General features: G+C 43.5%; 1 protein-coding gene and 1 long non-coding RNA gene across 13 annotated transcripts in view; one reads left to right on the plus strand and one right to left on the minus strand.

Annotated features, from left to right (window-relative positions):
- The window catches only part of MORN1 (MORN repeat containing 1), a 119,630-nt gene that overhangs the window by 32,671 nt on the left and 63,799 nt on the right, over window positions 1–23,160 (minus strand). Inside the window, exon 13 of one of the 9 annotated variants that reach the window (XM_083513096.1) lies at window positions 22,496–22,784. The exons of the other annotated variants lie outside the window; for them this stretch is intronic. Within the exon in view, the coding sequence (XP_083369222.1) occupies window positions 22,634–22,784 (151 nt within the window). The 3' untranslated portion in view covers window positions 22,496–22,633. Of the gene's footprint in view, window positions 1–22,495; window positions 22,785–23,160 lie in introns of those variants that run through there. 9 annotated transcript variants of the gene reach the window in all.
- On the plus strand, window positions 13,580–22,714 carry LOC310711457. Of its 4 annotated transcripts, XR_014528455.1 has the most exons (5): window positions 13,580–14,382; window positions 15,680–16,033; window positions 18,426–18,570; window positions 18,735–18,775; window positions 22,609–22,714. It is a non-coding gene; the product is annotated as an uncharacterized lncRNA (long non-coding RNA). The 4 variants fall into 4 exon arrangements; XR_014528456.1 differs by lacking the exon at window positions 18,735–18,775 and having other exon boundaries at window positions 22,609–22,712; XR_014528457.1 differs by lacking the exon at window positions 22,609–22,714 and having other exon boundaries at window positions 18,735–19,141.

Here is a 23,160-nt window from a genome sequence, read left to right on the forward strand (position 1 = left end):
TCTTGTTCCATGTTGATCCAAAAGTCTGTTTGTTTTGCCATTCATTCTGTCTATATTGAATCCTTCAACTTTGGTACAGAGTTAATTTCAAACATAATCTATGTTCATTTTGAGGTCCATCATAAATGGAATCTCCCAGTTACAATGGATTGGATAAGAAGTAATGGAGACAGTTCCTGCTCTGTTAGCAGAGCAGACAATCCTGGGCTAGATGGGACTAAATATAAAGGCAGCTTCATATTATCTATTCACATGTTAAAGGAGCCAAGATACCCCAGAGTAGTCATGAGTAGCCAATGTTTATGGAGAATAGGATGGAGAACCAGTGGCCCTAGACTCCAATTCCCATCAGTCTCAGCTGGCATGGCCAAAGGTCAGAAATGATGGTGTAATGGTTCTAGGGGTTGCTTGTGTGTAAATCAACGCCACCCTTGGCTGGTTGCCTGAGTGAACCCTTTCTGTCTGGACAGCCACGTGCCCGTGACTGTCTCAATCACTGGCAGAATCCGTTAGTGGGCGTTTCTTGAACTTCTTCCAGCAAAGAAGCTCTTTGACGCTTAGTCTCCACCCAGCCTCCCTGCGCAGAAGGCTTCTGCGCAGGGAGGGTGTGGGCATCGGAGGACCCGTGCTCTCCCCACTGGTTCCCGGCGAAGAGTCTTGGAGCCACCTCGCCAATTCCCCCATCTGCCCCCCTTCTCCACTGGTGTTACGCTGATTTCCTTCCCCAGAAGATGTGCTGCTTCTCTCCCTCCCGGGATGCTCTCCGGAACCCCTCTGGAGCCCTCCCTCTCCCTCTGGCTCCGATGGCAGTTCCCTGACAGATGGGAACTGTAATCCAGCAACATCTAGAGGGCCACTGGTTCTCCATCCTTGATGCAGAATGCATAGTAAGACAGATCACCATCTCAATGTTACAGGCAGGAAAGCTAAGGCTAAGAAAATGGTGGCTTGCTTAAGTCTGCCTACTTAGGTTCATGGCAGAAGTGAAATTTGAAGCAGCAACTTCCTGCTTCACACTCTCAAACCATTAATCCACAGCAGCATGCAAAGCAAATGCAATTCCATGAGTCACTAAGTTCCGCAAGAAAAGTCACTGAAAACAAGAGAAAACAACAGAAAAAGGCAACAGGATGAACAAAATTTAGGGAAGTATATATTTTTATTTATTGCTGCTGTTACAGGATAAGGCAATGACTCATCAAGTCCTTTCTTTGTCAGTGAAGTTTGTAAGTGAAAGTGAATACTCATTTGTAAGTTCTCAACATATTTACATTTGCCGCATTTTCAAATAGCCAAGGCAAAATGTATTTTTCTCCAAACCCTTATTCAACTCCGGACTTCTTATGTCAAACATTGGCTTAGTTCAGCACAGTGAGGGAGAAAAAAAGACTGGTGAGCAGCAAAGCAGCTGCAAGCCCTTCTCGGGATTCCAGAAGTTTGCATGGTCCTGGTTAACATAGTTTGGCTTTCCATGATGTGTGAACCAAGCCAATATGTTCATATCTATTTCATACTACTTTAAGACAGATATGAGAAAGTCATGGTCCTCCGGGTGTTATTAGACTACAACTCCCAAGTGAGAGCTGGACCATAAAGAAGGCTGATCACCGAAGAATTGATGCTTTTGAATGATGGTGCTGGAGGAGACTTTTGAGAGTCCCATGGACTGCAAGAAGATCAAACCTATCCATTCTTAAGGAAATCAGTCCTGAGTGCTCACTGGAAGGACAGATCGTGAAGCTGAGGCTCCAATACTTTGGCCACCTCATGAGAAGAGAAGACTCCCTGGAAAAGACCCTGATGTTGGGAAAGATGGAGGGCACAAGGAGAAGGGGACGACAGAGGACGAGATGGTTGGACAGTGCTGTTGAAGTACCAGCATGAGTTTGACCAAACTGCGGGAGGCAGTGGAAGACAGGAATGCCTGGAGTGCTCTGGTCCATGGGGTCATGAAGAGTTGGACACAACTAAACAACTAAACAACAACAACCCATCATCCATACCCACAGACCATGCTGGCTGGGACTAGTGTAAGTCGTAGCCAAACAACATCTTGAGGGCCACAAATTCACTATCCCTAGTTTAGGAACTGCTGGGGAGGTCTCACTTCAATATTTATGAGTATTCCCTAGACTGCAGGCCTGTGTTTACCTTAGGATTTATTAAGGGTGCCAGATTTGAGGTGCAAATTGCCCAAACTACAACTGTTCCACAAATCTATGTGTTTGGTACTTTGATTTGATCCCTCATTCAGCTTTCTATGATGGCTGTGAGTGCCCTAACAGATTATCCAGAACTGGCACTGACAATGCAAAAAGATTTTTAGGTTTCTGAAGGGCAGTTACCGTACTTGCCTGATGCCTGAGGTAGTGGAAAAGGCTAAAAATACGAGTGGGTAGGTAGGTAGGTAAGTAAGTAAGTAATTGGAGACTTTTATTCCTAAGGGTGTTGCACAGATATCCATTCAATATGGCTTAGATTTAGTGAAGTCTACCACAAAACACTGAGTTGACTATCAGTTTTCTTGGTTGTTCCTTGCAGCATTATAATTCAGTGAACTTTGCCCCACCAACATCAGTCTGCCCTAGACCGTCCCCGAGCTATCACTGGCATACTGTTGGTATCACTGACTTCCACCCTACCAGCCGCCACTGACTTTTGTACCTCCTTATAGCTAAGCCACCCAGAAATCAACTTAGTTTACTACTAGGGCTGGGTACATTCCTAGCTGCTGAATATATTCTGCCTTCTTCAGTGTAATGCTGCATTTTTAGTTCCTCCAGATTAATTTTCCTCTAGAAGAGCTTAACCATCCATTAGCATAGATTGCATTTGCAAAGGAGTGGTCCCTTCAAGGCACGGAAGATGGAAGCAAGAATATTAGTTGCCTAAATCATATTTAAACTCTGGATTAATGTAGGACTTTATGACATTACACCTCTCTCTCTCTCTCTCTCTCTCTCTCTCTCTCTTAAACTGCTGGGGGGAGGGGGAGCTTTCAAGAAATGAAACTGCTTTCATTTCATACATTTGGCCAACACCTTACCATATATATATTCCTTTTCCCATTAGTGAAATCATTGTGGACCCAAGGGTGTTAGATAAGAATGTAGTGATTAGGAGAATGCCAAATGTGTTGGAAGTTGTGGGTTCAATTTTTTATTTTCTTTCTTTCTTTTTATTTTATTGCATTTATATCCCACCTTTTTCTCCAAGGAGTTCACAGTGGTGTATATGTTCTCCCCCTCCTCATTTAATCCATGAGGCAAGGGCTGGTGATCTATAGAGTAAGGAAATCCAGGGGAGGAATCAAATGGGTTGACAGATGTTCTGCCCCCGTGGATCCCTTTAGTCAGACACCTCTTACTCTGGAGCTGCTTCTGGCACCTACTCCTGACAGTAAAGAGTTTTCTCTTTCTGGGGAGGCGATTGAGAATAAGTCAGATGCTGAGCTGGTGCCTACTCTATCTCAGTCTCTATGGACATGGAGAAGACAGGAAAAGCAAACTTCACAGGCCCACTGCATTCTCAGAAGTGCCTGTTTCTCTGCCCTGTCCCAAGACTCCAGCCACTTCCTTCAAAAGGAAGATGCAAGGCTGGGTGGCATCTGTCTTTCTTGGGACATAAAGGACATAATGGAAGAGTGTACCTTCAGCGATGAAATCAGACCACAGCACCTGCTGTGGCTGTAGAGACCAATACAATTTATCCTCCCGACAGGTTAGTCTGCAAGATGGTGACTAGCCTAAAGTCTCCCACTGAGCTTTGTGACTGAGTAGGGGATTTGAATCTGGGTCTCACTGATTCTAGTCTAACAACTATACCACACTGGCTCTCAAGATCAAGGTAGGAGAACCTTCATGCTTGTGCACTAGTGTTCAATCCATGAAATATAAACAATAAGGAAGTGAAGTATTACAGTGCTTCTGTTGCTTCCAGTGACTGTTTTCCTCATGAAGGTTCTTCCTCTTTCCCCACTCTACAGCTTTTGTGTTATATAATTATGGCCAGGGGCACACCAGGAAGGGGGCTGCATAGAGGAGGGAATCAGAGCAGCTGCCTCTGAAAGGGTTAACTTCGTTCACCACCCCTCCCAATCCCTGCCCCCTTGTTCAGCCATTAAGAGACCCCCCCACACTCCATATGCTCTGCTCCATTTATTATTTCTGCATTGCATCAGGGGGGAAGTATTCACACTAAGCCACAGGGATTAAAGACTGAAGCCGTAGGGAAGTCGGATCACATCCTTCATATCCATCTGTTTTCGATTCCAACCCTTCACACCTGCTTTTATTTATTATTCCTTGCTCAGACAAGACAGGGCTCATTTTTCAAATCTTAAAACCTTTTTTTCTTAAGAAAAGTATATAAAGGCAGGAGATGCACACACATTCTATTATTCCTCCTTCCTTCAAACTCCTATGAAAATGACACGCCCAAGGGGGGGGGGAATTATGACGTGGCAGGGTCTTGGATGTCATGGTAGGCCAGGGAAATCTTAAAAGTTGGACAGCTCCTTAAAGTACTTCTTCAGAGTGGACAAAGTCACTGCAATAAAGCAGAAGTTGCTTCCATTAAGCTTCCATTGCTAAAGGCAGATTATTTTGGATGAGTATTTGCAGGGGTTATGTGTGGGTGTGTTTGCAAACTTTAGGCTGAAATCCTATACTGGGAGTAAGCCACCATGAATTTAATGTGGCTTACTTCTGAGAAAACACACGTAGGACATCATTGTTAGGCTGATTTCTACACGCAATTACTTTTGAGAAGACATGTGTAGCACTGCACAGTTAAATGCTTTTCTTTTTCAACATCCAGCCACAAAACAGCTCTCTGCTCACTCCTAGCTCAAGGAAGCCCTGTCTGAATGAAGACCAGTCTTGCATTCTCTTTCCATCAGGCTTTTTTAATTCATGGAGATCCAAGACTTGAGAATGTTCATTTATGTATTTATGACATTTATATTGCACCTTTCCTGCAAGCAGTTCAAGGTGGCATACACAGCAAGTAGACAAGGCTGAGAGACTGTGTCTGGCCCAAAGTCCACCAAGTGAACTTAATGGATAAGCAGGGATTTGAAACCTAGTCTCCCATGTCTTAGTCCAACACTCTAAACCAGAACTTTCCAACCTGTGTGTCACGACATGTTAGTGTGTTGGCTGCAGTGCATAGGTGTGTTGTGCAAACACTCCCCGCGCTCTTACTGGGGCTGGAAAAGGGTTAGTTTGACCTCCAGTTCACTAGTAAAACTGAATTACTGTGTCGCAAAATGATGCATGTTTAAAAGTGTGTCACCAACATGAAAAATTTGGAAAGCTCTGCTCTAAGCCCAGCACAATGGCTCTCATTCAGAATGTCCCTATATGGAACGGGTGCATAAAGATGTTGATCTTATAAATATTTCCTAATAATCAAAGCTACTTTTCATCTAATGGAAAAAACAGCAATGACAGCTTTGGTGATAGTAATACTTAGTGTTTCAAGGTCCACAGCAGTCATTAACTTGGTTAAACAAAGGTAAGCCAACTGTTGGTTGGGTTAGGCATCTCTTAAGAATGACTGTGGCAAACGCCACATTGACCCTGGGAATGCCATTTGGGATGGTGTAATGTGTTTCCCAGCAGCAACGCACAGAGAAAAAAGATAGGTTCCTCCAGGGGCCCATCACATAGTGGCATTATTTTGCTCAATGTTGTAAGAAAAAAAGGTGGGAAGACCATCCGGCCACCTTCTCAAATTGTAAGTATCACACCCACCTGAAAGAGGGAGCCCATGAAAGTCACAGAAATTATTCGTACACCTTTTGGTGGGAGATAAAGGTCCAGTGAAGGAAGGGAGGGGCGCTGTGTGTAGCCCTAGTCGAAAATACCCATTTATGTGTGCCCTGCGCACATAAGTGAAAATCGTGTAAGTGGGGAGCACCCTCTAAACACCCTTTAAATGCCCTCTCTCCCACTTTCTCGCCAATCCATCTCAAAAATATTATACCAAAAATATCCACAATGGGAATTGAAGCTCTGTGGCTGGCTGGAGGCTAGAAGATGTGCAGAAAAGCGGCTGCTCCTGCTGCACTACTGCATGCATCAGCTGTTAGGCGGGGAGGCTGAGCAGCCTAAACAAACCCCGTTGTGCCTCCAGCCTCTTCTCCGCCCTCACTCTTCAGGATCTGGGCAGGGTCTCTTCATGAGCCACGATTCTCCAGCTCTCTCCCTGCATTCCTGGTATGAATTATATTATTTATTTCCAGGCACCACACAATATACGAGGTCACACACAAGTCGACTGTGCGCAAGTTTGGGGGGGGGATACCTGCAGTACCTTAATCATGTGTTTGGAAGAGACGAAAATGCCATTTTGGCTAGCTCCCTGCCAAAACGCAAGACCGCCTGTACCTCATACATCCACTTACAGTATATAACCTAGGAAAAAGTGGAAGGGTACATAATCTGTGGTGGTCTTTCTCACCCAGGCACCCTTCAGGTGCGTTGGTCCTAACAATTCTGACCACCAGTCAGACTGGCTGGAGCATGTAGAAGCTGTAGTTCAAAACATCTAGAGGGCACAAATTTGGGGAAGAATGTTCTCTGGGTAGAATTAAATAAACCACTATGGGAATATTTGTTGGAAGGGCAGTATAAAAATACCTTAAATAACAAAATAAGGTAAGATAGTTCAGTGTGGTAATGCTTTGTATGCAGAAGGACCAGATTCAGGCAACAGAATCTCCCTTTAAAAGAATTTAAAACTGCTGGAAAAACCACTGGTGAGGAGATGTGTATATGAAAAAGATGTGGGGATCGATCTACAATTTTGTTTCTGAATTCTTTTTTAAATGCCACATATGCCCAGAAAGATGAAAAAGAGAGGGGAGGGATAAGAATCCAGAATCAACAGACAACTAAAAATGCAACTTTTTTTTTTGTATTTTTGTTCAGAAACAAGAACACAGCAGATGGGCATCTGCAAACAACAAGTGCCGCTCATGGGTGAGCAAATGGGGAGATGAATTATTGGCTACTTTTTTGTACACTTCCTCTGTGGCATCTGGTACTGTCCACTAACATTTCTCTTAGTAGCATTTTTCCTGTGTGTACAAAGTACTTTACAATTTGCTCTTCTGGCACCCTGTTAAGATAGATTAGAAGCAGAAACCTTGCGCACTGCACACAACAGCATTTCTCTTCCTCGTTTCATGGTACCTTCCTTTCCCTTCCTTTCTGTACCTCCATCAAACCACTAACTCACAAGTCCCGTGCTGCTCTCGGCTTTGTAAGTGAGCGGCTTCAGTCTCCAGCTAGTAAGCCATGGTGCAAAGGAGAGAGGGAGAGGCTGGCAGAATGGAAGAGGCATATAATCATAGAATCATAGAACCATAGAACTGTAGGGTTGGAAGGGACTCCAAGGGCCTTGGGGATAAGGTGAGTACTTGCTGAATGGAGGATAGAAATGGATGAAGAAACTGCCCCCTGCCCCCAGAGGGAGTGTCACCACTGCAAGTAAGCAGGGAGGAAGCAGGGAGGCAGGTGGGGAACTCAGATCCAAATCTGCCATCCCTCCCAGAGTGCCGCTTAAGAGGACTGCCTCAGAAAGACTCATGATAGCATCAGCCATGAACCTGTTAGTCTTTACATATGCCAGAAGACACTCCACAGTTCTGAACAAAATACTACGGCTGAAGTGAACCAATGTTTAAGTAGAGTGGTCCTCTTAGTCTCTATATCTTGCAGATTAACAGTATCTGAAGGGTTGCCATGCAGAAGGATGGGGAAGACGTTGTTTGTTGCTCCAGAGGGCAGAACTAGGTGGAAAAAATGGATGGAAACTGCAGGGAAGCATATTTCAGCTAGAGTTGCATGACAGTGGAACAGATTGCCTTGAGGAGTGGTGAGCTCTCCTTCGCTGGAGGTATTTAAGCAGCAGCTGGATGGCCATCAATCAGGGATGCTGTATTTGCATCCCATCCTGAGTAAGTGATTGGGCTAGATTATCTCTAAGGTTATTTCCAATCCAAACATTCTATGATAGAGGATGATTGGCAATGAGTCATTTTTCTGGACTACTGTAATGCACTGTATGTGCAGCTGCCCTTGGAGATGGCCTGGTGTCTAAACCTGGTGTATCTAAAGTGGCTGCTAGGCTGGTTAGCAGGGCAGCTTGATAGGACTGTGAGTCATTGGTCTTGAAAGTGCTACGCTGCTGCCAGTGAACTACCAGGCCTAAATCAATGTATAAGTACTAACATACCTAAATGGCTTGGGACCCAAGTATTGAAAAGAGCCCTTTATCGGACCTTACTATCAGCAGGACGCGGGTGGCACTGTGGGTTAAACCACAGAGCCTAGGACTTGCCGATCAGAAGGTCGGCGGTTCAAATCCCCGCGACGGGGTGAGCTCCCATTGCTCGGTCCCAGCTCCTGCCAACCTAGCAGTTCGAAAGCACGTCAAAGTGCAAGTAGATAAATAGGTACCGCTCCGGTGGGAAGGTAAACGGCGTTTCCGTGCACTGCTCTGGTTCGCCAGAAGCGGCTTAGTCCTGCTGGCCACATGACCCGGAAGCTGTACACTGGCTCCCTCAGCCAATAAAGCGAGATGAGCGCCGCAACCCCAGAGTCGGTCACGACTGGACCTAATGGTCAGGGGTTCCTTTACCTTTACCTATCAGCAAGTGAGTCTTGGTGGTGCCACCACTGTGGTCTGCCTGGTTGGTGTTGACCCATGACAGGGCCTTCACAGTGGCAGTTCCCTGTTTGTAGAATTCTTCCCGCAACTGCTTCAGTGGGGCAACTCCTAGAAAGATTTGCTGAGACCACTAGGCCTGAGCTGTGGCGTGTTTCCATGAATAAAGATTTAACTACACTGGCCTCTAGTGATTTATTGTTTTTGTTGCTGACCTATGTCTGACTCCAGCCCTTATTCTACTACTACTACCACCACCACCACCACCACTCCTGGGTTTGGAAGTGAAGCCGTGTTTGGGTGACTTGCAGCCACATCACTGATAACAACAGTAGATTGGAGCTTAGCTTTCCAGAACAGATATTGTTACTGTCCCATCTACTGCAACGCAATGGCTGAGGATCCAACATAAAATAAAATAAATAAATGTGTGCATCGTTTTGCAGTAGCATCAAGTATCTATTCAAGTGTTAAAAAAATAATTGACTCCATCTGTATTGGCCTAATGACTGATTAAATGACTAATCAAGGAAGTCTTAATTAAAACATTTTTTTTCCGTGCAAGAAGAGCATGGGAGAGGGGGAGAAAGAGGAGGAAAGCACTCATTAATGCCTTACAATGTGTGTCGGATTCCGTTTGTGTCATTCGCTAACAGTCGTCAAATGAGTAATTATGCACAAGGTCATTTTCCAGGGATTTTTTTTTCTTTTTTGCATACATCATCAAGCTGATTGGATTAGGCTTTGGTGCTCGACTGGGTTCTGCAAGTGGCAGCATTTTCCCCAAGACAAAACAGGTAATTAAAGGCTGCTGAGAATAAGCATGTTGAAGAGACAATATTTCCTCTGTCGCTGTTAAGAGCTGGGCTGGGATTGTGGACAGCTGTACCCGAAATCCTTGGGGCTGGGGCTGGGGCCAAACCAAGGAACACAGGAGCCTGCCTAATACGAAGTCAGGCTATTGATCCATCTAGCTCAGTGTTGCCTACACTGACTGGCAGTGGCTCTCCAGGCAAGCAGAGGCAGGATCAGGGATGCTCTGAGGTCAACATTGGGGGCCCTGCTGTGATGTGGGCCTCAGCAAGTGCTGCAAAATGCTAACTTGTGTTGCGCGTCCACACAAATACTGATTATGCAATCCTTTAGGAACACGGGAAGGTGCCTTATATGAAGTCAGAACATTGGTCTTTTTATCACACTTTTGTCCACACTGACTGGCAGCAACTCTCCAGGGCTTCAGGCAAGAGCGTCTCTCATGCCTACCTGGAGATGCCGGAGAGTGAACATGGGAACTTATACGCAAAATGGATGCTCTGCCAATGAGCTACAGCCTTTCCCTTCTGTGCTGGAAGTTGGGCAGTGCTGAAGCCCGAGCACACATAGTCTCAGCTATGCTAAGCTGCAGCTGTTCAAGCCCAAGACTCCAACACCTGCCTCCTTTCACCCCACTTCCATTTCCAAAACTCAGAGAGATTTTTATCACAACTGTATCCTCCCCTTCCTTCAAGAAGCTCAAGGCAAAAGAGATTGTTGCATTTTATCCTCACAACAACCCAGTGAGGTAGGTTAGGCTAAGAGACAGCAACTGGCCCAACATAACACAGCTTTGTGGCTGAGTGGTGAATAGAGGAGCACAGGCCTCACTGTTTTTGCCTGACAACTTATCTGCAACACCAGCCTTTCCCAACCTAGGGCCCTGGGGTTGTTTCAGAGTTGCTGGCTGGGGCTGATGAGAGTTGCAGTCCAAAAAAGCCATAGGATCCAAGGTTGGAAAAGTCTGTACTACACCACACCGGCCCTGCAAGGCTTTCCCCTTCCCACCCTATGCTCACTAAATCAACTTTCATCAGAGGCAGCAGCTGCCAGAATAAAATAATTTGGGAACTTGCTATGTTTTTGACCACATTACAGAAATTCCATAGGCACAAAGCATTTATCCGCCTGAATCAGATGGCTTAGCTCTGTGTGTGTGAAAGAGTGGGGCAGGGGGCGATCACATTTTTAAAAGTAAAGTAAGATGGCAGCATGAAACTCACTGAGATGACTTTTTCTTTTATTGGCTCCACATTTTGCTCTGATGCTTAGCAATCTTTGCTATGGAAAAACAACAAATGCCCTCAGCTGCCACAGCTGAGTTCAATTTACTTAAAACAATATATGAAAATAAGGATGGCAATCTTTTTTCTTTTCTAAAATATATTTCAAAGGAGGGGGCAAAAAAAAAGGTATGTCTTGGGGACTGCATGTGCCAATTTTCCATTCGGCTGTGACTCGTGTCTTAAACATGCATGCTTTTCAAATGGTGTGTGCAGCCTAGGAAAATGCCGTTGCCATGCCAAAAGAAACTTAGTCATGACTACATGGATTGGCCCCTGCATTCTTAAGAGGCTGCTTTCTTCCATATATCCCATTGGGACATCGCAGGGCTTATCTAGATCATCAGCTAAGTCATGTCCCATGCGCATTTTGAGCTGTGGACTCAAAAAGTTTGAAATTGTATAATTGTAAAAGGTTTGGCATAAGCATCACCAAAATGGACCTCATTGGCCTGTTACCAAAACAGTTGAGTGCTTTTCAGAAATGGAACTTTCCGGGTAATGTAATGTCACACTGAACATGCAAACAACTACAACCCACCTTCATTTAACCATGATTCCTTATAGCATGGGGCCCATGGGTGGGTTATTCCCTGCAGGAAATACTGTTATCATCCTCAACCTGGTCCCACCAGAACTACAATTCCTGTCATCCCTGACCACTGGCCCTGCTGTCTGGGGTCTGATGAGACCTGGATTCCAGCAACATCTGGAGGGCATCAGGCTCAGAAGGCTGTCTTAAGGAGAAGGCATGTGCATCTGTTCAACCAGAAACAGACTTCCATGAGGCCATATCTCATGCTGCATAGAACAAAATTGTAACACCAATCGAGCAATGGCTTTGTGCCAGAATATAAATATGGTCCATTTGGAACTGCATTTTACATCTCAATTCACTGGGAATGTCACTCTGTCAATAAAACCTCGTTCCTGCTAGAGCATGCAGCTATGCTTGCAGGCTCTCTGCTTCTCTCTCTCTCTCTCTCCATTTGATTTCCTGAACATGGAAAACCCTAAGAGGCTTGGGGTCATGATTGCCTACCCTGACAGAAAGCCAGCTGCCAACACTCTTATTGATTCTGAATGTAGATACCAGAGTTATGGTTTGTGGACGTGTTGAACTTACTTTACAATATTTTAATTGGAAGCTCAGATCTGAAAAGCACGGAAAATCCTGAAATGTGGATTCATGCCATAATACCATCTTATAGGACAATGTGGACTCTCCTGATGTTGCTGAACTCCAACTGCCATTAGCACCAGCCAGTGTGGCCTAGGGTCAGAGATGATGGGAGTTGTAGTTCACAACATCTGGAATGTACCATGTTGGCTACCCCTGGTATACAGAGTGGCTTATGTCAATATGTATGGGGAGGGGAGGGATTTCACTTGGAGGCTGGAAAAAAAGAGACTAAAAGGGGGAATAAAACACATTCACATGGATCTGGCACATGTGAGCTTCTGGACAACAGCCACAGACTTTAAAAAGAAAATCGGTTTTGCTAATACAAGGCCAAAATAGATTAACACAGGGGCTAGTAACTTTTCAGAACATAGGAAGCTGCCTTAATCTGCATCCACCTAGCCCAATATTGCTGACACTGACTGGCAGCAACTCTCCAGTTTCAAGTAGTGGATTCTCTCACTTCTATCTGGAGATGTCCAGAATTGAACCTGGCACTTTCTGAATGCAAAGCAGATGCTCTATGGCCCTTCCTGTACAGCAGCTACAGTCAACAAGGCATCATAACTTTAACCTTGCAGATAGCAATGACATTCCATTTTAGTTTGGAGAAAAGAACTTATTGTTTCTAAAATTATGCCACCATAACTTATTAGGAATATGTAATATCTATGAGTCAAAGAAGATATTTCAGAAGTTATTTTTCTTCTCTTTTTAAATATATATATATAACATGGAACAATGCAACACAATCCACACCTACCCTTCTGATGCAAATGAACAACCATTGCACAACTCCCAAAATTACAGGGTGATGTGTCACTCTTAATCTTCCTAGGAATGTGGGAGTTCCTGTTTCAATCACTTCCATTGTCTGAAATCTACCAGATGATAACGGAAGAACTGCCATCTCAGGCGAAGATTGATATGTAGGTGAGGTTAATAAATGAGCCAAACGGCATGCTTACTGTAGGTTATAAAGGAAAAAGATCAATGCAAGAGACAGCTACAAGTGCACAAGGCGACCTCCGTGCCTTAAACTTTGGTCCAGACATTGAACTAGCATTGATTATAGAGGTTTCTCATTCAAGCTGCCAGTTCAAAATGAATTAAACTCACAATCAAATTTAGACTCTGGCGTCAACTCCACACTTACGATGGGCACTTAGAAGGCTGAGCTGGGGATTTGGCAAACATTGTGGGATACAGATCTATCAACTGCGATAGCTCAGTGGAAATGTCAGAATACCGAGTGCTGGAAACAAACAACACAGAATGACTGTCATCACTTTGCTGTCATGTTTAGATAGATAGATAGATAGATAGATAGATAGATAGATAGATAGAGATAGATAGATAGATAGATAGATAGATAGATAGATAGATAGGGTTTTTATGTTGTAATCTGTCCACTGATCTTTGGATGAAGAGCGGCATACAAATTTAATAAATAATAATATAAATTAGCCATGCTTGATGGAGCTGATGGGAGCTGTAGTACAGCAACATTTAGGGGGCCAAAAAGGTTCCCCACAGCTACTCTCAGGCTTGAACCCAGTGTATGCAAAGGTCACAGTGCCATCTTCAGACACACAAGGGAACAGGAAAATGTGAACTTACCATAAATTTTGCTTCTTAGGGGTTCTGGAGTGGGGTGTTCTCACACATGCTCCGTGGCAGAGCAAGTACTTTGCTTGCAGGAGACGCTGAGTTCAGTTCCTGACACCTCCAAGCAGGGCTAGGAAAGATTCCCTGTCTGAAATCCTGGAGAGATGCTGCCAGCCAGTGTAGGCAGGACTGAGCAAGATGGACTGATTCAGTATCAGGCAGCTTCCCACGTTCCTATGACAGTCTTTACCTCTGGGAAATTGGTTTGATAGGCAAGAACAACACCTAGTGGTGACATTTCCCCTCGGCTCCCAGACCAGCCCCCAATGATTTAACAGTCGGCTGGGTTCTGGCATCCGGAGCTACTGCGAAACAATTCAAATTTTGCTTCAGGTGCTTGTTTGTTTGTGGAGAGAGAGGCACCATTTTAGTCAGGGACTTGGGGCCATGCTTTGGCGGTGAGCTGAATCCCAAGCAAAAACAGCATCCCTGAGGTGTCAAGTCTTTCCTCTTTTCTGGCGCAGTATCCTGTGCATAGCTTTCCCCTTTTCCCCTTTTCCCATGCTAGGAGTGGGAGATCAGACAGCCCCACATTTCTCCTCACCTCCTTTTCCTTGCCCCCAGAGAGGGACATAGCAGCTTCTCAGCTGCAGAAGCCCATCCTTGGCATGGTTAGGCCACAGTTCATGGCACTCTGCAACCCTTCACCACAAGCAGACGCCATTTTGAATGCCATGAGGGGCTGTGGCCTTCTTCGTCCACAGTTTCACAGCCACTAGTCCATTGCTTTTCCAGCAGCCACCAACTGGCAAATAAGTGGTAATAATTAGGTAATTAATTAATTAATTAATTAACAACAACAATGACCCTGCAGCAACTAGAATCGACGGATACCAAGAGAGCAGTGGAGGAATTGTTAGTCAAACCCTAAAATGGTTCCATGAGGTCTCAGTTTTCCCGCCTTTTTTTTTTTTTTAATCTCAGCCCTGTGATGTTGCTCTTGCCTGTGTTTTTGCCTTCACAGAGCCAGAGCAGGTACCCTGGAGAAAAATGGCAGCCCTCATTCTCTCCTCTTGTGAGCAAGCTGCTCTCTCTTCTCTTTTGAGGCGCAGGGCTGGAATTAGGGCTGGAAGAAGAATGGGTTTAGTTTGCTTTCTACATGGGACTGAACCAGTCAGAATAACTTTCTTGTGGATTGGAAGGCAAACCCCAACTTCACTGGAGTTTGGGATGCTGTTTATGGCAAATAAAAAAAGTTGGACTTTAATAGGTGGTAACAACACACTTAAAATGACAAAATATGAGGGCAAAGTCAATATACTTTGCTACATCTAGAGAACAAAGTCAAAGGCAGGACAGTTTTTGGTCAATATGGTATGTTTTTATAGAACACTGTAGAAAAAAAGGATTATTTCTCAATATATGTTATGGGCTCACAAAGTTTTGATGAAAAAATATATAAATATACCTTTATATATCTCACTATATATATTGAGCTGGGTGTAGTAATTGTACACATACTGAATGTACACATACCTAATATGAATTAAGTTGCAATTGTCTCTGGTTTGGTTCTCATTGTTCTTCTTGGAAGCCTTGCACTTTATTACATAAATAATAATAATTATTATTTAAAAAACCTTTCTCGTAAAAAAAATACATCCAAAGGGCTGTATTCAATGTTAATCCTACTCAAAGTAGACCCATTAATATTAATGGACATGACTAGCTTAAGTCTATTATTTCAATAGGTCTACTCTGAGTAGAGCGTAGTTGAACACCCCCCTAAATGTGTATTTTATGGAGAAGGTACAAAATGTGTAAAATCTAAATGCATTTTTTGTGCTTTCTTAACCACAAACAAACAAAAAAAGGCTGCAGAAAACGGGACAAGGCAGACCTGTGATTGAACTCCAGCAAAACTGAAATGTGACAGGATTAGGCTGCTTACTCCATCCTTAGCTGGAAAGTAATGAGAACCAAATGAACATACCGAGGGTGTAGTCTTTCAGACACAACTGTAATGGAGAGTGATAGCAACTCCCAGTCCCCTCACCTCCTAGGCCCACAGCCTTTTAGATGAAGATATACTCATTCGGAGCTTCTTATTTTTTAGTTTAGAGAAAAGGCAAATAAGAAGGGACATGATAGAAATGTAAAACATCATACATGGTGTGGAGAAAGCAGACGGGGAAATGTTTTTCTCCCGCTCATACGAAAAAGCCAGGAGCATCCAACAACAATGAATGTGGGAAGATTCAGGACACACCAAATTACTTCTTCACAAAGCACATGGTTAAGCAATGGAATTTGCTTCCATGGGAGGTAGTGATGGCCACCAACTTGGACAGCTTTAGGAGGACTGGGCAAATTCATGGAAGGTGAGGCCAGTAATGACTGCTGGCCACAATGGCTATGTTCTCCCTGCATTATTGGAGGCCTCTGAATACCGCTGGATAGAGAATCATAGGTAAGGAGAGTGCTGTTGCATTCATGTCTGGCTTGTTGGTATTCCCACTGCGGCTCCTGGTTGGCCACTGAGAGATTAGGATGCTGAACTAGATGGACCTTTGGCCTGATCCAGCATGGTTCTTCTTATGTTCTTACACAGCATCAGCTGCTGTGACTGGCTGCCACAATGAAGCCTCTGGGTTGGCCAGGTGTGGAGCCTGATCTTCACCCATTGTCTAATCAATAGAATTTTATTTCCAAGGAATGCAGCCTCCAGATCGGGATTCAGCTATGGCTGCAGATGGCCCCAAAGCCAGCAGTCTACAGTAGCCTAACTTTTCATTTTACAATTTTTAGAAAGGAGATGCTGATGAGTTGGCAGGTTTGGGAAATCAAAGGTAGTCAGCTGACATACCTCTGAATGATCAGGGACTTCAAGCAATAGAAAATGATGTTTCTAAATGGTAGTCTGTAAGGGTGGATGCTTAAGAATGCTCTTTGACCTGAAGACTGGAAGCACGCAAGCCTATGCAATCTTGATGTGCCCTGAAGCACGTCAGGGGGAAGAAAAAGAAATATTGATAGAAAGAAGGTTGGCTGGAGCCTGTCTAAACTTCCTGATATTCTACATTCCTTCTTTTGATTTTTAGATAGCACTTATGCTATTATTTACATTTCTCCCCTTCTCATTTATTTATTGACTCCTCATTTATCTCTCCAAATGTGGGTGTGCTTTTAAAAAAAGTATTTTGTATTCCTGATCCATTTTCTATGGTGACAGATGCTTCCATTGCCACATTGCATTGCCTAGCTAATCTACATGTAGGTTTTTTAAGTAGATGACAGCTCTTCCAATGATTTTTATCTTCCCAGCCACATTCCATTGCAACCTGATTCCTTCCCCTCTATTACTGTCTAGGGCTGATGGATTCTTTCACTCTCTCCACTATGTTCCTTCTCTGTGCCTCCTCCGTCTGTTGAGTATTATCTCAACTAAGCACATTTGCAGCCCTACATTTTGCCTGAATCCTCATGGTTCATTTATAATATTGGGATGAAGGACAACAGTTTATGCAAAACTGAAGTATTTTGGCAGCTCTGCTTCTTAGGATACTGATGGTGTCTCTCCACCCCTCCACCCCCTTTTCTATTTCCAAACACCTCTCTAGAAGACATTCCACAGCCATACTGTAAAGAACTCAGGAGAGTACTACACATAAAATGTTGCTGTTCCTTTTGTGGGGGTCTAGAAGTGTGAATTTCACACAATACTGAAGTTGATTAATAGTTCCTTATTTGCACAAAAGTTCAAAATGCAGCTCAATCAAAACATTTTTAAAGAACTAAGGTTTATATGTCCCCAAACTCCAAAGTAAGTTTCTGAATACCCTGTATCATATTACCATACCTTTCAAGGTATGCAATTCTTTTCTCCAGTCGATTTTTTGTTTTGTTTTTGTGCAACACTCAGGAATGTGTGAAGACATCTAATGATAGCAAATAAAGACCTAGGAATATGCACCCCAAAATAAGCTTTGGGATCCCACAAGTCATACACTCGTACATCCAGAATAGTATGGTCTACTACAAGATGGCATTCAGCCATGTTCAGTCCAAGACATTCTTAGGGTACAGCACGTCAAAGAGGTACCCCTATGTCAGTCACAAAGGAACTGGATTTTACTGTCCTGGACTGATTGTATATAAAATAGGAATATTCTTTATTTTCATTTTAACTGTCAGCATATTTGGTAAGTATAGGGTTAACCTAGAGTTCTAGTGGATGCCCCGAGGGAATGTCTGGAGGGGGGGAGCATATGTGGCCCTCCAGGCCTCTCTGTCTGGTCCTTAGAATGTTCCCAGGCTACACCCCTCATTGACTCTGCTTTGCACCCTCCCTATTTTAGTCTGGCTGCAAAGTGTCCTTGAAGTCTGATACTGCTTCTTGCTTGCCTGGATGGAGGAAAGAAAGGGGTGTGTGATTGTGTTTAGAAACTAGCCTTCTGTATGATGGTAAAATCTGCATTCACTGCTCCACCTACTTTTCCATTAGGGTCCTGCCCACCAGTAGCTGTAGAAGGTTCCCCATCGCCTGCTGCAAGTGAAATCAATACATAGCATCAATCTGTGAAAATGCAGCCTATAGTACTCCTCCAACTGTCTGAAAGCTAAAGAAACCGACAGTGCAATTCTCATTGAGGTGGGTGCCCATGGATGCTGTGCAGCATAATGGCCCATCTTTCCTCAAATGGAAATGATGATTATCTTCTTAATGGGGCTGTTGAGATGATGAATGCAGGTAACCTTACAGAGAGAAAAAGTGTTAGATGTGATAAATAGCAGAGATCCTTCAGATGTAAGACTGCTGTAAAACAAATCAGGGAAATTACTACTTTGTCTCCCTAATTAAGCAAACCAAGAGCTCCAAGTACCTGTGTGCACCTTACAGACAGAGGGAAAGCCAGTTGGACACCTGCTCCAAAATGAGGCTTCTTCATTCACTTCTGCTACTACAGAAGTAGTGTCTGCTAAAGAGATACTAATTAGATCTTCCTGGTGAGTTTCCTTTTGTGCGCATACTGAGCAGGGAATATAATTGTAGCTGCATCAGCCATTCATTCTTCTTGTGAAGTGAACTGTAATGACTAATCGTTCTGCTGTTGTCCTGCTCTGAATCAAAAAATTGCAATTACTCCTAATATTTGCTTATGTTTCTGTAGATCTGTGAGCTGATTCTTCATATTTTGGGTCTATTCTGGAGGTAAGGTGTATGGGGGAGGGGATTTCTTTCAGCACAAGAAAATGGCACAGTTTTAACCCTTTCGGAAGGACCATAGATCAGTCGTAAAGGATCTACTTTTGCATGAACAAAGTCCCACATTCAATCCTGGCATCCATCTGAAAACCTGCAGAGCTGCTGCTTGTCACTGTATATCTTAGGCGCAATGTAAGTTGAACAGTTAATATGCAGCTGCTCCCTGTGCACATTTACCAGGCTTCATAGAGAATATGCAGATAATCTGTTCATGAAGAGGGAGTCATGCACATTTCTCCAAAGTGCCATTGAGATGTGCACATTCCCCAAGGCCTGTTGGAGAGTATGCATATTGGCTGGAAAGTGTGCCCAATTCCCTATATATAAAACATATATAAAACTAGAAGAATCATTGGTCAGACTCATTGTAAGGCAGCTTCCGAAGTTCTTAACCCTGTCAAAGGCTTAGGAGCAGTGTACAAACGGTGCTACTTGAAAGTTTAGAGGAGTCAGCTCCAGCCTAGCTGCCTCAAAGTTAACGCCTACTGTACCAGTGTCTGCCAAACGGCATACAAGGAAACGAATAGAACCATAGAATTGTAGAGTTGGAAGGGACCACAAGGATCATCTAGTCCAAACCCCCTGCAATGCATGACAGAATGCTTCTCCATAGAAAACTTCCCTCCACCTACTTATGAAGTATATCAGAGTGAAAGGTTCAAGCCTAAGCTTTTTGCTTGTTTATGTCAGAGCATTCAGTCATGTGAGTCCCTGTTTGCGATCTAAAGGAGGATATTAGAAAAAATATGTTGATCCCTTCAGCAACAACTTGACAAGACTTGGCAAGCTGTTTAGAGAGGACTGGTAGACTTGATGTGGCTATAGAACTGATGTAGTTCTATGTAGTTCACTGGGGGCTGATGCCCATTGAGACTGGTATTGCAGAATACAGTGGTACCTCGGGTTACATACGCTTCAGGTTACAGACTCCGCTAACCCAGAAATAGTACCTCGGGTTAAGAACTTTGCTTCAGGATGAGAACAGAAATCGTGCTCCAGCGGTGCGGCAGCAGCAGGAGGCCCCATTAGCTAAAGTGGTGCTTGAGGTTAAGAACAGTTTCAGGTTAAGTACGGACCTCCGGTACAAATTAAGTACTTAACCAGAGGTACCACTGTACAAGGAGGCAAACAGTAGGTGGAGCCACAACCAATGACAGACAAAGACAGAAATGATAACAGCTAATTCTAGTTTTGTCCCCATCCTCCTCCCTGCTGAGTGCCACACAAAATTTGGTATTTTAAGTATTATTGAACTTTATTATTATTATTATCATTATTACAAAGTGCCCATTTTTAAATTTACTCTCAAAGAATGCATTTTCAAATGTAATTTATCCTAAAGTGCACATTTTTACATGCATTTTGGGTTCATTTTTAAAGAAATATGAGAACAGCATTGCAAAAGTCATAGGTGAAATCTGGAGAACTGCATTCTGATTCAGAGATTAGATTGGGATGTGTGTATCAGTTCAAGGCAATTATAAAAATTTGCAAAGAACAAATTTCTAGAGCATCCCTACACGAGAACCTGACTGTGACAGATAATGTCGTAGCTAGAAAATCTTATTTATGTAACAAAATTTATATACCATTTGATTGAAACAATAAGTGGCTGACAATAAGTTTTAAAATGATCAATTAAAAACATGTAATATTTTTTTAAAGCAATTAAAATCAGCTGCAAACTAAAAAATATGAAAACACATCAATTTCTATGTGCCTGGCTAGGCTTGCCTAAACAAAAATGTTATAAACAGTTGCCAGAAAGACTACAGTGAGGCATTTGCCTGATGTCAATATGCAGGGTTCCTGAAGTATAGGGGCTGCCACACTAAAATATACATTTCTTACAAGTGCATAATGAATATTGTGTGGCACTTGTAACAGTGTAAGTTCCAAAGATCCAAGCCATTGAGTGGGCATATACGAAGAAAGGCAATCCCACAAGTAAACTGGCTCCAAGCAATTGATGCCTTTATATACTAATATTAACAACTTAAACTTGGCCCAGTAGCAAATCAGCAACCAGTGCAGATCTCTGAGTAGAGGTGCTATATGCTGACAAGGTCTCACTCCTGTCAGTAGTTGTGCTGCAGCATTATACACTAACTGCAGCTTCTGGATCAAATGGAAGGGAAGCCTCACGTGAAGCACATTGCTGTGATCTAATATTTAAGGCACCAATGCATGAACTACTGTGGTCAAGCTCTCCCCGCCCAGGAACGGCCATAGCTGTTGTAGCAGGTGCAGTTGGTAAAAGGCGCTTCTTGCCAGAGTATCTACCTGGGCCTTCAGTAGGACAAATCTAAATCCGGGGGGAAACCCCAGACTGCATACCTGCAGCACCTTGTCCACATCAGCTGACTGCAAAAGTTGAAACTCATCCCACAACACACCACCAACTCTGGCACTGGGTAAATCTGAAACTACAAGAACTGTGGAGTCAAGGTCACTCCAAAGTTGAGAAATTTTATCATCAGAGTGTGTAGCCAGCTGGTCATAGTGAGTCGTCAAGTACTCCAGAGGACCCTCTCTGTTAGTGGGAATTAAAAACCTTTGGGATGTCCGGAATAATGCTGCTGGCCGGCTTCTATAAGATGTAATTCAAACTGCAAAATCTTAGTTTCCATTTCTTTCGTGGAACTGGCTTCCTTTCTAGCCACAACCAACAAAGCTACTATTTGGGTATGGGGTGGGGGGAGAGATGGTGTTCTTGAGCTGCGATCACTTCTTTAAGATTCTTGGAATTTCAGTAGGTGCATAGAGGTATTTACCACAGTAGGCATAAACGTGATGTTCGTGTCCCCCCACTCCAGGAATTAATTTCTCTACTGCCAATTACTGTGATCTGAAGTGTCCCTTGTTTGTTAAAAGCCACACTTTAAGCTTGATCAATTTTTTTCATCTCTACATTTTTCAACCCCTCCCACACACTTGTTCCATGTTCCAGCCACACAGTGCAGCAAATTTCAGCAAATGCAGCTAAGGCTGTGTAAAAAGCTATGGGAAGTTTGAGGTTACACCTCGCATCTGAAAACTGAGCTTTCTATTTAACATGCAAACAAAGGATCTTAAATTGGGTGGCGAAGGACTGTTGCAGAGAGATGGCCAGATAGTAAAAAGGTAGAAAATTTTCACAAACATACATGGCAAGCTGCTCATTAGGTCCTTGCAGAGAGTCATGGAGGATTTGGGTTTGGGGAATGCTGGACTAGATGGTAACCAAAGAGTTGGGGGGAACCTTTTAGGACATCTAGTCAAACATTCCCCAACCCCATATCCTCCATATTTTGGACACAAACTCCCATCAATCCCAGCCAGCATGACCAATGGTCAAGGATGATGGCCATTCTAGTTCAAAATATCTATAGGGCACCAACTTGAGGAAGACTAATATAGTCTGGCTCTTTGCTTGATGCAGGAAATTCAGAGCTAGAGCACCCTGAAGAGATAGCAGCCCAGACTTTGCTTGAAGACCTCAGCCCCCAGCAAAGTAATTGGTGCCACTGTTGAACTGTTCTTATCAGCAATACGTGCCTCACAATCTTAGGAAATTGCTTGTGCTTCTGACAGTAATTAACTGAACTAATATACCATATTTTCTGCAGCCAAAACGGAAGGGAATGCTACTGCAGCAGCATCAGAAAGAAGTAGTAAAACAAAGGGTTGAGTATGGTCCAGTGGTTAGATTTAGAGTGCAGATTCCTGGGTTCAAGCCACAAAGCTTAGTAGGTGATGCTTTGGTGCGCTCTCTCACTCTCTGCCTAACTATTTTGCAGGGTTATTTTAAGGATAAAAGGGACATCACATCCTGAAGTGCACGGAGGAAGAGGACAATAAAGATGCTTTAAACAATCCATTTTCATGTTGCTGTAGTTGCTTCTGTTTTGAGAGACACAAAAAGAAACAGAAAGTCCCAACCAAACCTGCAGTCAAAGAAAAGAGAAAGCAGGAGCTGGAAAGCAAGAAGATATGAGAAAGAGAAATTATTATTTACTGTATTTGCAGACCGTCCTTCCACAAAAGTTCTTGGAGCAGTGAACAATTGACAATAAAATAATAAAAATAAAACATCAGAAATAAAACCGCAAACTGAAAGCATGTCATAGAGAAAATCAGCACCACCACAATACGTAAGAAACACCACAATCAACTCATCAACCCTCATATGTTGAACAGAACATTACATCAGTGAGGCGAGTGAGAGCATTTCCAGCAGGAGGGAATCCCACAAATCAAGGAGCCATGACTGAGAAGACCCTATTGTGACTCAGGTAAAGGATGGAACTATTAGTAGGGCCTCCCCTACAGATCTTAATGCATGGCTAAAG

Source organism: Podarcis liolepis, assembly GCF_965112155.1.
Source record: "Podarcis liolepis genome assembly, chromosome: 7".
Classification (NCBI taxonomy): domain Eukaryota; kingdom Metazoa; phylum Chordata; class Lepidosauria; order Squamata; family Lacertidae; genus Podarcis; species Podarcis liolepis.